This window comes from Chionomys nivalis, chromosome 2 (assembly GCF_950005125.1).
Source record: "Chionomys nivalis chromosome 2, mChiNiv1.1, whole genome shotgun sequence".
NCBI lineage: Eukaryota > Metazoa > Chordata > Mammalia > Rodentia > Cricetidae > Chionomys > Chionomys nivalis.
The window spans coordinates 37,176,469-37,193,709 of NC_080087.1; the positions used below are offsets into that span (position 1 = coordinate 37,176,469).

The following is a 17,241-nucleotide window of genomic DNA, read 5'->3' on the forward strand; positions in this document are numbered from 1 at the left end:
CAGATAAAGCTTATAAAATGTAAAGATTTTAAGTAATCAGTCATAAGGCTTATTTTATTATTAATTATGTGTATGTAGCTGGAATCAGGAGGCTGCGAGAGCAAGTCTCCTTGGAACCCAGAACACTGGTTGGATCCCCTGGAACTGGCCTTACAGGCCTTGTGAGGCCTAACCAAACTAGAGTACCTTACAAAAGTAGTACATGCTCTTAGGTGTTGAAATACCTCTCTACTCTCTGATTTTAAATAATTTGGCAAAGTTCACATGGCTGATATATGATTCACATTATCAGAGCTTGAGGAATAGTATTGTTTCAGCCTTCTATATCCATTACTTAGTCAGATTCTTGCAGAATGTCAGAGCCATTCAATTCCTATTTGCTCTTGCATTTATTTATTTTACTGCAGAGCAATTTTGACCCAGAAGAACTAACTTATTCCATGACTCATGATCACATAAAACTAAAACTGAAAATTTCTTCTTTTTAATAATTTTAAGTGGATTCATCATATGTGTGCACGTTTATGAGTACCATAGGCTATTTCCATATACACCTATAATATGTAATGTTCAGACGAGGAAATTAGCTCTCCTACTTCCTCAAACATTTCCACTTAACACATTAAGCACATCTGTGATCTTTTTTAGTTAAAGTATACCATACATTACTTTAGACTATAGTTTCCTATGGTACAAAAGAACACTAGAATTAAAAACCTCTGGCTATGTTTTGATAACCACTTAAAAAACAAAAACAATAACAAAAAAAAAAAAAACTTCCTCCGGATTTCACTAAACCTCGCTGCAATAGTTTTGTTTCCTTAAACTCACTGGCACTTTGTACTTAATTAAAGCTAAGCCAACCAAAATCTCAAACATTTTTCCAACGGCAGGCAGATGTTTAAATTGTACCCCTGAGGATAAGTGAGAGCAGGGACTTGGCTAAGATATTTGTCAAGCAGCCATCAAAAGGATTAGATTTCAAGAAGCCTAAGTCAGGAGTAAAATTTTCCTATTTGAGACAGCACAGAACATCAAGTATTACAGAGACAGACTAAGTGACAGCCTGTTAAGAGGGACAGGAAGTTTAAACACCTAAATGACTGAGTACAAACACAAAGTCTAAAAGGCCACAGACAGGTTCAAGGTCCCAGAGATAGGAACACAGCTAAACCAAATTAGAAATGAGAAGTGGGGGCAGTTTGAGCTCGCAGAACTACATTTCATAGAGCAGCAGGTGGTCCTACTGTCGACTCAGTGGGGGCAGGAGACATGGGGTGGGCAGCACTTATACAGTGGGCAGACAGAACCCCATGAAGAATGGGGACAGTGATGAACAGCACATGTATCGTGAGCAGACTGAACCCCATGAAGAGTGGAGACACATAGTGGACTAGCACATATATATCATGGGGAGACTGAACCCCATGAAGAGCCCTTTCTATAAGATCACAGGCTGACTTATAAAAAGAACTAGCTGCTGAAAAAGTGATTATACAAAAACTTATATTCATAGTATAAATAATTTAAAGGCAGTGAATAGTCCTACTGACTCAAAATTTTCATATTATTTTATCCCGTTTAATATAAAAACACTAGGACCCACTCAAAGCTCCAAAGCTATTACTAAAATATTCAAAATGCTAGACATTCTAGGTCTGCCATTTCCATATATATTGGCCAGCATCATAATAGAATCAAAACAGATAAGATAGATGATCCTCCTCAGAGCCATTGATTGATTTTCTTAAACTAAGAACATTCTAAAAAATATTCCTCAGTCCCCTAACCCAACTGACAATCTATCAATATTTCACATTATCTTACCAATTTACTGCAGAAGACCACATACTGTATAAAGCCATAACATTATATTTAATGGTTTGAGTTCTTATTTTATGTATGTAGTCACTGTAAAATAAGCTCACACACAGATACACACACAAATTATAATTCATACATGATAAAGAAAACCCACCTTTAAGTCACTTCCTGGTAAGGTACCAACTCCATCCTTCCAGTCCATAACACTGAACACATCAAACTCTTGACCACTTGTGCTAGATGCAGATTCAGTCATGATTTACTTTTTTAACCTTGAAGAGGAATAAGGGAACGTAAATACTTCACATGCACATCAATTTGATTTAGTGATCATTACTACTTGTTTCTTTTAATGACATTATTTTCTTGATTCATCCATCTACAAACAACTGCTTGGAAAGTATTCCTAATGGGGCTGAGCACTGGTAGAGCACTTGCTGGCATGTCTGGGACCCTCCAAGCTCTATTCTACTATGTGTCTGTTTGACTCTGTGTGCCAGAAATTGTGACCAGAGCTGGAGAGACACTCGCTCTACTACTGAGCTATACCACCAGTTTCGTACATTTTTCCCCCAAGCATACATTCTTACAGGGAAGTTTAACTTCTAAATTAGACACTACAAAATGTTAAGAACTGTCAGTGACTTGGCATGATTTTCTTTCCTTATTAAGGTGAGAATTTTCACCTTTTCATTTAAACAAACGGAGGAATTCTCTTCGGCATAATCAAGTCATCAGCATCAATGCTCTTGCAGTTGGGCTTCAGTGTTAAACAAAATGAGGTGTACTTAAAGACAAGTACTGTGAATCTGGACAATCAGTCTGGTAACTGAGACAGTCAAGTCACCAAGTACCTAAGTGGGGGAGGTGGATAGTGTATAAACAATATGGACTCACTGGACCAAAAGGTGACTCATTCCTAAGCAGGATAGCCTAAGATCTCACACTAGGCAGATCACCATTTAAAACTGATGGATTGTTTGTTTCTTGACAATTCCATTGAATATGTTTGAGGAGATGTTGACTTCAAGTAACTGAGCCCTATGAGAACTATAACCTCAGAAAGTGGAACCAAAGATAAGGGAACTACTAAATAAAATGTAGATTTAAAAGATACCATTGACGGTGGGAAAATAAAAGGGGGAAGAGTCCACTACTCACTGTCATCTAGATTAACCTATCAATCACATGTCTGACCTACTAACACAACAAACATGATTGTGATTTTTATCAGGAAGAGATCGAGTTTGTTTGACTAAGTTGAAGCATCTGCTATGACCCCCGACAGCTTCCCGAGAGCCAAGATGTTGCCAAGAACATGGAAAGGTAGTGACAGAAATGAGAATGAAGCCTAAAGTACTTAATGAGATGTGATGAGATTTGGAAGATTTACAGAGTTCTTTGGAGACATGGTCTCCAAATGACTAAGGTACGATGTTACAACACTGAGCCCGGAGCATGGATTCGTTACAACTCTCAGATCAATAAATTTTAATACAGGGTGAAATCTCAGTGTTCAGGTTTCAACTGTACACTGTACAGCAACCCACCTTTAAGATAAACTACCCTTCATGGAATTCTGCTGCGGATATCAAAGATTTCCACTAGTACTGAAAAGCTAGCAAAATATTCCTCTCTTTTCCAATCCTGTATCTACATTAATCCAGACTTTCTTCATAAACTTCAGCCAAAAAACCAACTGGGATAGACTAAAGGCAGAAGCAGCTGTAAGAATCCAGCTATCTCCTTGTAAAACCAGACGTTAGACAGATTTGCAGAAGTTGAAACTATGGCAACTTCTCTCGCATTTATTACTATTATTTTACATAATTTATTGCTCTTTCATAAAAATTGCGTTTATATATATATATATACATATATATATAATATATAGTGAGCAATCAATCTATTTTAACCCAGTATCAATATGCATAGGCTATTAGAAAAAAATACCTACTTGAGTTTTTAATCATAAAGGAGATTTAAGACCAAAACGTCTGAAAGTCACTGCTGTGCAGAGTAGTAGTAACTCGCTTTTATACATAAAGAAGAAATATTAATCAATGGGCTGAACACAGAACTTAGATCAAAGCACACTTATAGAACATGGTACTCAACCACAAGGCACCAATCCACAAAACTAGTCCAATCTAAATTATTAAAAAACATTACTGGACAGAAAGATGAAGAGCAACTGGTCATCTGATAATATCAAAGAAACACTACTACTGCTTCTTAAAGGTGGGATGATAGATACTAATACATAATATTTGTTTTCTTTTTGTATATTCATTCATTCATTGTATGTGTATATTTCAGGGCATATACATGCCACAGTGCATGTGTGCATGTGTAGAGATCCAACAATAACTTGCAAGGACTCAGTTCCCTCCTTCCATCATGTGGGTTCTGAGGGTTAACCTCAGGTCATCAGATCTGGTGGTAATGAGCCACCTCTGGTCCATCTTTTATTTTGTTTTTTCTGTTTTTTTTTTTCTTGAGACACAGTCTTGCTAGCTGTGAACTCACGGTCTTCATGTCTCTCCTCGCTAAGTCCTAGGATTACAGGTACGTCCCACCACACCAGGGAGTATGTTCCTTTTAGTGGCAAGTTCTTCTGTATATTTTAGTGATACAAGCCACAAATGGATAGGTGAGAAGATTGCGAGAAATCTGTCTTAAACTAATCAATAGAGTCATGTGACCAAATAAAACTGATGCTGTGCAGGGAACTGTCCAGATGTGACAGGGTCTTGGATGACTCATTCTTCACCCTCAATTTTCCATGCTTAGAAGAAATAGTTCAAGGTGTCTTGTTTTCTCTTCAGACAGAATTTCGTTTTGTAATACGCTAACCACAACTTGCAATGAAGCCGTGGCTGGCCTCGATCTTATCCCCCTGACTCAGCCTCCCATGTGCTGTGATTCCATGCTTGCTCCACTATGCCAGCAGGCTGAAGACTTTTAAAGTGTGGTCTTTTAATACATGTCATATGCATTTCTAAATGGTATGTAAAAACTCTTTACTTCTTGGAGTGAGAGACTTTCTTCCACTGAGAGTTTCCAGATGTGCCGATATTCTTTCTTCCCCCTTTGCTTTAAATAAAATATCAACTAGAAGACATTTCAAACTGTATGCAGTGTGAACTACAAGAAGCGGATCTCACTATTACTAAGGCTTAATCCTCAGAACAGGAACTAGGATATGATTGCCAGGGGAGAACTATGTGGGAAATTTTGAAGATATTAGATGAATTAAGACTTTGTTCAGGGTTTCTATTGCAGTAATAAAACACCGTAAGCACGAACAACTTGGGAGGGGAGGGTTTATGTTATCTTACAACCCTCAAGTCACGCTCCATCACTGAGGGACAGCTGGCCAGGAACTCAAGGCAGGAACTGAAGCAGAAGCCATGGAAGAGAGTGCTGCTTACTGTTTTGCTTCTCAGGACCTGCTTTCTTAGATCTCCTAAGACCACAGGCCCAGGGGTGATACTGCTCCCAGTGGGCTGGATCCTCCAACATCAATCGTTAATCAAGAAAATGCCCTACAAATTGTTCTAAAAGCAATCTGGTGGAGGTGTTTTCTTTTTTTTTTTTTTCCCCCTTTTTTTGTTTTGTTTTATTTTTTATCTTTTTTTTTTTCTCTAGACAGCTTTCTCTATGTAGCCTTGGCTATCCTGGAACTCACTTTGTAGACCAGGCTGGACTCATAATAGAGATCCACCTGTCTCACCCCCTTACCCCCACCCCCCAGTGCTGGGATCAAAGCCACGAGCCAGCTGGAGGTGATTTCTTAATTGAGGTTCCTCTTCTCAGGTAACTCTAACTTGTGTCAGGTTGACAAAAAACAAACAAACAAACAAACAACTAGCCAGAACTAAACGTCCCTTTGAAGCAAGAGTGGTATGCTCTGATAAAACGCTTTCTTCTGCTGGGCAACCAGTAGGTAAGCAGGGTGGTTTAGTCTTCCCCTACCTAAAAGCCATGCAAGTACAAATGTCACAGCAGTAGAACTCATCTGTGTCTAGAAGAACTCTAAAAGCTGGCAGTCTATAAAAGCTGTGGTGAACGCTCCCTCGACACTAATGATATCCGATGGGGCAGTAGCTTTTGATTCCTGAAAGTATATATGACCTGTTGACCGTGACTATAATCAAGGCATTGTTGCCTAGCATGCCTTTGCCAGTGACTACTATGGATGGCTCATCAAGAAATTGATGGCATTTGCTGAAGTAAAGGATGATTACTGCTGGCACCAATACCACACATTATAGTCCCAAAGGCCCCTTTGGTTAATAGCCCATTTCAGCTTTATCCATTTAAATTACAGTCTTCTTGACCTAAGCTTCTATGGTAGAGTGAGACAGCAAACTAAATGACATGTGGCACTATCTTCAGAATAACTTCCTGTCTCTCTCTAGTACCACTTCCTGGTCTCTGAACCAAAGCTGAACAACTTGACCCTCCCTTGAGATCATCTCTCTATTGGATGAACCACCTCAGCTTCTCAAGTAAACAAATCTCTGACAGCTCCAGGTTAGCAGGTCAGTGAACTTTTCCCACAAGATGTTAATAAAGCTACTCCAGTAGATTCTAATAAAGACAGATTTTTTTTTTTAATTTTCTCATTTGTTTGTTTTGGGGGGGGGGGGGATGTGTGTCCTGGGATTGAAACTGACATACAGCACTTCCAAGGTAGGCAAATACTGGCACCAGTTAGTAACTTATATTCAAAAACCCCATGTTAAGGGGCTGAGGATTTAACTCAGTGGTAGAAAATCCCCAGGACAAAGCAAACAAACAAAATAACAAACAAAAGTTTTACGTGATGAGGCTGGGCCTCTCCCTAGTCACTGTAAACTAATCTGGTATGAACTAATAATCCAGACCTTATCCTCCAACTCAGACAGTCTACTTCTAGAATATTAAACTTCGGTGTGGATAAAACCTGAAACAATCCATGGGTGCATCATGGGTAGAGAGTTACAACCCATTCCATGCCATGGGATAAAATGACACAAAAGGTCTCCATTCTAATTCAGAAATAATTCACGTCATGGATAACATGTTTAATTTTAAACAAAGTGCAAAAATGGTGTGCCACCCTTTGAGTAAGACAAAAAGAAACACAGAGGATGCACTGTGTATGCACATCAACTATTTTTAGAAGGATCTGTCAGAAACTGGGAACTCTAGCTGCGTCCAAAAACAGGTAATGATGCTAAGCAAAAGCCATGTTGAGTTTTCTGTGTATCTACTAATGCTACAACAATACATTCAAAAATCACGATATAAATATGACACATTCTGCTTCATACTTATTTAAAAGTATATTATAAAAGGCATGCCTTCCCACGAAAATATTTGCTACTGATATCAACAGGAGAAAGCACGGTCTAGAAGTCGCGAAGAGGAAAGGAGCCCCGGGAAGCTCTTGGGTAACTTACTGAGAGGTGTCAGTACAAGTGTATTCACACAACAGACGGTTGAGGGGAGAAGTGCAGGGTTCACTCCTTCACGGCACGACCAGATGCTGCCCCAGCCCCAGCACTTACAGTTCCCACCATTCCTGAGCAGCACCTGAAGCTCTGGTGACATTTACTAGTCTATCCTTCCTCAGAAATGTGACTCTGAATCATTTCTGCTCTAAAGCTGAGGGGCAGGAGCACACCGCCAGGCCTGGCCAAGGGCCAGGTATGCTCTTAGTCACAGAGCTTATTCTTACTGCTACGAACACTGCAAAATAAAAGGATTTTTTTGAAAAAAACAAAAAACAAAAAAAAAAAAAACCTGTTTCTTTTTAAGAAACTGAACGAGCAAACTTAACTGCTAGCTGAGTCTTGTGTTGAAGACGGACTAAAGAGAATATGGAGACGGTTATAAGTCGTAGGCCCTGGCCACAAGAGAGACGTTTCGGATACACTGAAGTCTGAAATGTCAAACGCAATGACTCAGACACACTGTGTGAACACAACGACTAATGTTCCAAAAGGAAATCAGTAAAAGAGATGTGCAAACTGACTTCAGTTAGTGCTCAACACCCTAACGATCACATAACGAGTGAGACGAGCAGCTAGGGTCTGGGGGGATTAAGTTCTACTTCAGCGATTTTACAGAACTTAGGTGCTACAGTTTCATTTATTTCGTATTTTTATTTTTTACTTTGAGGATTGAAGGTGGCTTGGGACCTAGCCCGCACGAAAGTCCTGAATCTACTCATCTTACAGTGACTGAACATACGCAGGGCATATGTGCTCTTCATGAGTCTTTTTTCATGCCACTTGTTTGCTCTTTCTGCCATGAGCAGATAAAAGAGAGGCTTGGGGAGAATCGCAGCTCCTCTGTAGGTGCCTGGAGCACTGTGAAGGGAAGAGACAAGATGGAGAGAAGATAACAGTCCTCTGAAGACAAACAGAACAACCTCAGTGGCTTAGCACAACACAAAAGAGTGGCCCAACTCTCACCAGAAGTCTGGGCCAGCAGATGAAGGGAACAAACAAGGATGACCTGGGTACACCATTGTGTGAAGCCTGGCCATTTCTGTTCATAGCGTTTTCTCCAAAATTGATATTGACAGGGATGGCAAGTCAGTGCTCATCAAGAGCAAAAAGACAGCGGCTGGGGACACAGCTCAGTGGAAGAAACCTTGTCACATAAGAGTGAGACTCAGAGATCAGATCCACAACATCCACATCAATGCCAGCCAGGCAGGATGCTTCACCAATGATCCTAACACTCAGCAAGGGGACAGGGAAAGCCCAGAGCAAGATGGCTAGACAGAATAGCAGAGTCAAGTCAGAGTTTAAGTCAGAGACCTTGTCTCAAGATAGGAGGTTGAGAATGATCAAGAAAGACATTTGACGTCAACCTTTTGCCTCCACACACAGGTGGCCTGCACACGTGAGCACACAGATGTAAGCACACACATAGCACAAACAAAGAGCTTTTATAACTAAACAAACAAACAAAAACCATAAATAAGGGCTGGGGTGTAGTCCAACAGTGTACTGCTTGCCTAGAATTCCAGCTGCCCTGAATTCAGTTCCTAGGAACACAAAACAAGGAAACAAACAAAAGATCAGTTAAAGAGCCACAATCATTTTATACTTGCTTTCTTTGAAGCTGCACTTTCAAGCTTTTCATTTGACAGATGCAATTTCAAAATTAAGGTCCAGAGATGCGAAGGTTGTGCGCCCAGAGTGGTTATACAATGGGGCAAGCATCACATCAAAGCAGAATCATATTAAAATTCAGAGAACATGATTAAAGATGTGTGATTCACACGAGAGGTCTGAGATATTACTGCTTGATGTTGATAGACTTACCTTTCCAAGCTTTGGTTAAGAAGACGACATACCTTAATATCTTATATACAGAACCGGAAGCACTAAAATCATTACCACGAACCAAACAACATGACAACTGTGTCACAGAGTCACAGGACAATGAAAGAAAGCAACACTCAGAGGCAGGAGCCCAGTGCTTCTTTAAGATCATTAGCCGAAGAAGGTTTTTTGTTTCCTAGAAATCAGCATTCCTGTTGGATGTGGGGATGTATGCATTTAATCCCAGCACAGGGAAGGCAGAGACAGCTGAATCTTTGTGAGTTCAAGGCCAGCCTGGTTGACAAAAGTTCTAGAATAGATAGGTCTACGTAGTAAGACCCACTCACAAAAAAGAGAAAGAAAAATGATAGGGGAAATCTCACAAGGCTCTACCCTAGAGTAGGAACTACAGGCAATTAATGACACTCAGGGAGGGAGAATCGGCCTTCCCCAGGGATGACTTTCCTAATTGGTTATCCAATACCAATACCAAGAAGACAGCGCTAAAAGCAGACACATAAAAACAACATTAAATGGACTCAGCAAATTATATTCATATAGATGTGTGTACATTTATATATGTGTGTGCATATATATATACACATATATTATGTGTGTATAACAATAATACTTTTTTTAAAAGGTCATGAATTTGAAGAGAGTGGGAGAACATGAGGAGTTAGAAAGGAAATGGGGGAATAATGTAAACAGAGTACTCATATATGAAATTTTCATATCAAAACTGTCTTAAAGTGACTCTTTCATTGTTCCAAATTCCTCATTTTCACACTCTAGAAGGACTACTGGTCTCTTCCCAAAGCAATTCTCTTGCCATAACAAAGAAGAACATGTCAAGGGAGGATGGGAAAGCTGGCGTCTACGTATCTCATCACCCACGACTCCCCATAGTACCACTGCACTGGGCAGACTGTACTTAAACAAGACGAGACTGCAGGCCAGGTAATAAGTCCTAAAGATTGCTCCCTCCAGATGCGGTTTTGGAAGCCATTTACTCATCATAAAAGATTTTGTGATTTAAAAAAGTGAAATTCTTAGCAGCCTTTGGGAGAAGCAAGGCTCACACTGGGAGTCTCTCAGCCACATGTAGGGTGCTCTCTCAGTGTTCTGCACAGACAGTCAGCCCTCAGCCTTGGGCTCTTTATCAAAGTACATGGAGTCCCTGAACTCCTCACTATAGAACATAGTTTTATAGGACACAGCTCACTTTCTGTGATATTTATGCTAAGGAAACATTAAATGTTCCTCTGTGCCCACAACGGTACGTGTAAAACCTGCTTTCCAGAGAGTGAGTAGAAAGGCAACAGAAAGCACCATATGTATTGCGGTGAGAAGGTAGTGGGAAAAAAGAGATAAGAGGGGTTCCACCCAGAGAGGGCTGCTGTAATAACTACAGGGTGAGTCTCTGCATGAACCCCGGGATGCACATAGAGTGCCCACAGAGATGCCAAGGGAAGAGTAGGAAGACAGCAATTGCCCCTGATTATAATACCCGCACTGAGTCCTGATCACCTACAAGGAAAAAGAAGGCTTTGAAGGAGAACTTTTTGCAAATTTTTAAAATCCCTCAGAAAGACTCAATGGTAAGTGTAACATTTATCAGCTGGGTGAACTAGCGTTGGGGGGTGATGGATTGGTTTGTACAGGGTCGTCCTGTGACCACGAGAACTTCGGCTCAGATCCCCAGAACTCACATTAGAAAACACTGTGGTACACGCTGAAAGGCAGCAAGATGAGATGAAGGCAGAGGAAGGGGAAACCCCTTGGATTTGTTGGTTGGTTAAATGCCTAGTGTACCTGCTGAAAGTCCCAGGCAAATGAGACCCTGTCTCAGATAAAAGGGGTCAGGTGCTGGAGGAAACATACAAAGGGTTGTCCTCAGACCTCCACATGCACTTATGGACAGACAGACAGACAAACAGACACACACACACAAAGAGCGATCAAAAAAGAGAGTTATGGATGCAGCTCAGAGGTGTACTGCTTGCATCATCTATGTAAGGCACTGCATTTAAGCATCAATACTGGGAGGGGGGCGGGGGGAATAATAGAACAACAGACTGGCGGAAGAGAGCACTGGGAAGACCAGAAAGAAATACACTTCTCCATTCATGTCATGTTCTCCACTGAAAATTCCCAGCTGACAAAGCGGCCGCTAAGTACCTAGTTCACTGCCTGGCAGAAGCATAGCTTTGGTGCTCCAACAAACTCCCCTCACTTAAGCATCAGAAGAACTCATCAAAAGAAGTTAAATTCAGACCTCTTAAATGGGCTTATTCAATAAGGATAAGAGCGAGCTTAAACTCGCACTTGAAGCATCTCTCAACAAACACATATTGCTACAAAGAAAAATTTCCCTTTCAAATCAAGCATGACAGACACAAACTTTGATATTCTACTCGCCCGGCCTGATAAGAACTCTGAGTTGCACACGTATTGGAATTGCGATCTGTACTGGAGAGATGATAAGTTCTGCCCCGAGGGCCTGGGTTCACATATTGCGAGCAGACAGAACTCTAGATTATTATGATGTGAGAACTGAAACGTTAGTACAATCAAGAACCGATCCTGGAGGCTATCGGGCTCCTATTATCCACAGGCCCTGAGCAATGGAAAACACAAGAGTCAGGTAAGCTCTATGAAGCCTTTAATTTAAATATACATTCCGTAATTAGGATGGTCAGCTCTTGCCATTCTCCCCCTACTCGCCCAGCTGGTCAATTATAGGGAGAACAGCCTTATTTACAGCATCAAAGAATTTCTGTGACTTGCTGCCTGTGCTGTCATGAAGACTGTATGCAAAGCAGTAGTCGCCAGGGTAACCTTTACAAAATCTCAACTTCCTGCCCCTTAGTTCGTTCCTGTAACAAGAAGGTGAAGTGTTTGAGCTTCTGTGGCCTAACCTATTTACTTCCTCTGAAGGAGGAACAGAAAATGAAAAATGTCTTTCAAGAAAGAAAAGAGAAATGTAGACAGAAAGTGAAGATCACATTAACCGACATTAACGGGCTGAAGACCTATTTAATAAGCTCCCGTCAAATGCTTTTGAGCTCACGTTCCATGCACAGAATAGGAGACGTCGCAGGGCAAAGAAGGCTCGGAAGAGCGCCACCATCTCATCAACATACTACACTGGAACGACAATAATAGAAATCCTACACCCATCAGAGAGATCCAAGGGCCGGGAAAAGAACAAGAACCTGCCTGACACAGACACTTCCACGCTTGTGCTACATATGCATGAACTCAGATTTAAAAGAAAAGAAGCTAAAAGTAGTGCCTTGTTCTTTTTATTTCATTTCATAATTTTTAAATGCTAAGAGCAGCATCTTCTTTTTTTCTGCTTCATGTTTTTATAGAACGCAGAACCAAAATGGAAGCATTTACACTCTGTCTCTCTTTTGCAAGTAATAAATTAGATTTGACCAGATTTCCTTTCTCTCGCAGAAGTCATGCCTCCAGGCTTATCTCGATAACCCTTTGTAGGCAGACTCCCTACCCACAGATTGAGCAGCGAAGCTGCATCCACAAAGGAAGCCCATACCAACAGGTTGAATTATTTAGATTACTTAACACCCAGACGCGATTAGCCATGCAGACCTTCCAATTCACTCACTATCTAGGAGTCAATGGTGAAACGGATGGGGGAAAGACTCAGGTGATTTTACAGGCTAAGCAACCTTATTTCAAACATTCTAGAAACACAAAAGTAAACACAATATAAAGGTATGGTCCCACTTAGCAGGAGTGGGGGGTGGGAGGGGACGCCGTCAAACCTGAACAATCCATTACCCTCTAGTCAGCACTTGTGACGACAGTTTTCTAAGCCACCCTAAAGACTTGTCTGATGTGAACAATTCACATAGCAGATATGTGTGGCCACTGTACCACTGAACCCCTGAAGAAGGCAAAGGGCCCCTCCCTTCCCACACCATACACTCGGCCTTCTGATCAGACTTTAGCACCGGTAGTTGAAGCACTGTTGTGGAAATATTTCCAACCCAGGTTGTGTTTGCATTTTTACTCTAGGATACCACACTACTATCCACCAGCACCACCCCACCCGTCTACTTGCTATTCCCCCTCCTGCGCGCACGTGTGTGTGTGTGTGTGTGTTGTCCCTTAAGTTTCTTCTTTTACAATCATCTTTTCAGTATGTGTCAGTAAACTTAGGTTCCACTTTTTCCTGTGTTAAAGAGGACTGAAGCCAGAGTATCGCAGATGCTAGACAAATGCTCTACCACAATCCCAGCCTCTCTCTGCTCTTCTTCAATGTTACTAATACTGTGTGTCATTTCTATCAGAAGACTTTTTAGCATAACCCAATATCAATAATCTCAATTCTCAACTTAAAGATTGAGATAAAAAGATAAATATTTTCTTCCCATCAATCCTTCTTTATTGTTCATTAATATGAGCCAATACATCACAAAAAATACATTAATCTGGAAATACGTTTTTATTTTAACTCTAGGAGTTGCTGTTTGAAAATCAGAAGTCTAAAAGTAACAAAACAGTCCCAGTCCTATACTGTCTGTCATTTTCTTTCATCCTCCCCCTTTCAAACAGGACTAAATGGATTTGGACAAGTTATGAAGTATCTCTAAGGACTGAGTTACTTTGAAAGGAAATAACAAGTGAAAGTAGGAGACACAGCAGGAGGCTGAAGCAGCTGTACTCTGGGTTCAAGGCCAACCTCTCTCTCCCTCAGCTACAGTTGAACTTAAAGCTGCCTTGGGCTACACAGTGAAACACTGTATCAAAAACAGAGGTAATGACACAAATGTTGGAGACTACTGGAAGTAGCAGAGAAGGCACTGGCGCTCTCTATCCATCTCTAGGTCAGCAGCGTGGGTAACAGCACATCCAGAGATGTCCTGTGTACCTGTGACTTAATCTCCACCGCACACTCACAATCATGGTCTGTATACTACCATATGTGCACAGCTTATCTCTCTAGATTACGAGCACACTGAGGCTAAAGAATGCCGCTCTGCAGCTCAGTAGACATAACATTCATTGATGCTGATCACGTGACTACCCCCCAATACTGATCTATGTAAAACAGATGCTCCACAAACGAGCTGAGTGAACACAAAACATTTATGGTACGTATGGGACAGAAGGATATTAGAGAAGGCATTTACCATATTACCTATAATGTGCACGCAACCCTTTTAACTTCCACCAAGGCTCCTAACTCCAAACCACTTTTTTTTCAATTAATTACACGTATTTCTCTCCCACAGTGTATGTGCATGCATGTGTGTGCGAGTGCACGCACATGTCTCTGCACTCACCTACAAGCACACATGCCGTGCGGAAACCAGAGGATAACCTCCTGGAGTTAGTTCTCCTCCTTGACTAGATCAGACTCAGGCCACCTCACTCTGCAGCAGGGGCCTTTGCCCTTTATCCATCTCCATGGTCCCCAATCCACTTCTCTTTCCAACATCACCCAACTTCAGCCAAGGTCCTTGGACATGTTCTTTTCCTTCCTCCAAACTACTTGATTCCTAATGGGGTGTCCTCAACCCCATATCAAGTTCAACTCTCCATCAGGGTGATGTGTCCTGGTACCGCCTGTCTCTACCTGTTGCATAACAGCCATGAACAATCACTGACTCTCATCCACACACATTACTGAGAAAATTTACCACTGTGAAAAGACAACCCCTGAGAATATCTCCACTGGATAATGAAGACTTCACAAATCATCCATCTACCTACCTACCTACTTACCTACCTATAAAGATAGATATAAAATAAAGACTGTACAAAAAAATATCACTTCCACAGATCCCTCAACTTCAAGATATCATATACATGTGGACACGTAAGTATTTTAAAAACAGTATCTTAGGATTCTAAGGCAGATGAGTCCATCCAAAGGTAGCAAACAAGAAGAGTGACAGAGCAGACCTTCACCAGCTCACCTTGTGAGCACACTGGTCAAAGAAACAGCATCACTTTGACCAGAAGCACAACTAAGGTGTTCCTCAGTCCTGATTAGAAAGTGGCTTACTCATTTCTGGAGACTAATTAACATGGGATACATACTGTCTCATCTATAACATCATTTGACATCATCAGTCTGCACGCAAGTTCACTGACTTCTATAACATGAAGAGCATGTGTTCTCTTCCTGGCCCAATGTGCACTTGCTACACTATTACCATACACACACTAGAACAGCCCCAGCAGCTGGTGCAATCGGCAGAGTTCTCAGTTATCTCTCCTCCTGGGCTAAAGAGCTTGGGAGCTCCAAGGGAACAAAACCTAGCCTCTCAGATTTCAACACTGTTAAAACTCAGTAGCAACTAGTTAAGAAACCAAAAACACTGCTTGAGGGAAGACTCCATGACTTATCTGTTACATACCACATAAAGCTACCTCTCTTACAATGGCCCTATCTTGACCTATCGACCATAAACCATGGCTAGTTTATCTATGACAACACATGATTCCTAAAAATAAAATACCACGGGCTGGAGAGATGGTTCAGTGGTGAAGAGTATTGGCTGCTCTTTCAGAGGACTCCAGTTCTATTCTCAGCACCCACATGGTGGCTCACAACCACCTGTAACTCCAGTTCCAGAGGATCCTAAAATGTCTTCTGACCTCCCTAGGCATAAGTGGTACACAGACATGCATGAAGGCAAAACGCCAATAGGCATAACATTAAAACAACAACAACAACAACCATAAAAAAAACAAAAACAAAAACAAAACATGGAGTTTACTTGAGAACTACGTCTCTCTCAATTACTCCAGGATTAAATAAATGGACAAGTACATATTCTCTCCTTCACTACTGAGTGTTTAGACCCTCTGGATATTGATTGGATAGTCTACAAAAAGGAGATGAAATAAAACGAATAAAACCAGAACATGTCAGGCTTTGCTTTGTCAGGTTCGGTATCATTAGGATGGAGATAATAACATAGTACTTCTCTCTCTCTCTTTTTCCATTTAGATTTTAGAGAGTTAGTGATAATGAACAACACAGTGACAAGGACGGCTGAAAAAACAGGTGGGGGAGTCTTATTTGAAATGTTCCGTCAAAGCAGTCATTCTCAGGAATCAATCCCTGCCCTCCCCAGTGACTCCCATTACTACTCCCCAGTCACCTGTTCTCTCACCGTCCTTTGTTAATGACAGTAAACAGACTCCCATCCCACAGCGATCCGATCCCTACTTCACCCTACCGTTCCCACCAGCAGGTATTACTTATAAACATTTCCTTCCTTAGCCCTTCTATTCATTTGATACAGTGCTGTTCCTCCATTCAACATCCGACATATTTTTTTTCATAAGAAATAAAAGACACTGGAGCTGGAGAATTGCCTCAGCAGTTAAGAGCACTTGTTGCTCTTGCAGGCGACCTGAGTGGACTCATAGCACCCACTTTCGGTTCTAGGGGATCCAACACCTTCGTCTGACTTTGGGGTTCACCAAGCACAAACGTGGTACGCAGACATACATGCAGGCAAAGCAAACATATACATAAAGTAATAAATAAAAAAATAAGTAAATCTGTTTTGTGTTTGTTTTGGTTGATTGTGTGTGTGTATTTTTTGCTTTTTTGAGGGGGGGGGGTGAGACAGGGCTTCTCAGTGTATCCCTGACTGTCCTGGAACTAGCGCTGTAGACCAGGCTGGCCTCAAACTCGGAGATCCACCTGCCTCTGTCTCCTGATTGCTGGGATGAAAGGCGTGCACCACCACTTCATGGCATAAACAAATAAATCTAAAGAAAAAAATGCAAATAATAAAGACAGACAGACAAAGCCAGACATGATGGTACATGACTTAGATCCCAACTCTCCTGAGACAAATGTGGGAGGATCTCTGTGAGTTCCAGGTCAGTCCGGTCTACAAAGAGAGTCAGAGCGACAAATCCAAGATGCTGTGTCAAAAAACAAAAATAAGAAAGAAAGGAAAGTGACATAAAAGAAAGACGCTGCTAGAACCTTTCGACAGGTATATATGCTATCATAGACTAAAGCCAGGGACTGAAACACCAGCTCCACACTAAAGAGCCTGACTTGTTCGTCACAAAGCCTGCGGAC

At 41.3% G+C, this 17,241-nt stretch overlaps 1 protein-coding gene across 11 annotated transcripts in view; it reads right to left on the reverse strand.

Moving 5' to 3' along the window:
• Positions 1–17,241, reverse strand: part of L3mbtl3 (L3MBTL histone methyl-lysine binding protein 3) — a 107,987-nt gene that overhangs the window by 84,623 nt on the left and 6,123 nt on the right. For 7 of the 11 annotated variants that reach the window (XM_057762344.1, XM_057762343.1, XM_057762346.1 and 4 more), the window contains one exon: positions 1,979–2,096. The exons of the other annotated variants lie outside the window; for them this stretch is intronic. In XM_057762344.1, the coding sequence (XP_057618327.1) occupies positions 1,979–2,080 (102 nt within the window). In that variant the 5' untranslated portion in view covers positions 2,081–2,096. The remainder of the gene's footprint in view (positions 1–1,978; positions 2,097–17,241) is intronic. 11 annotated transcript variants of the gene reach the window in all.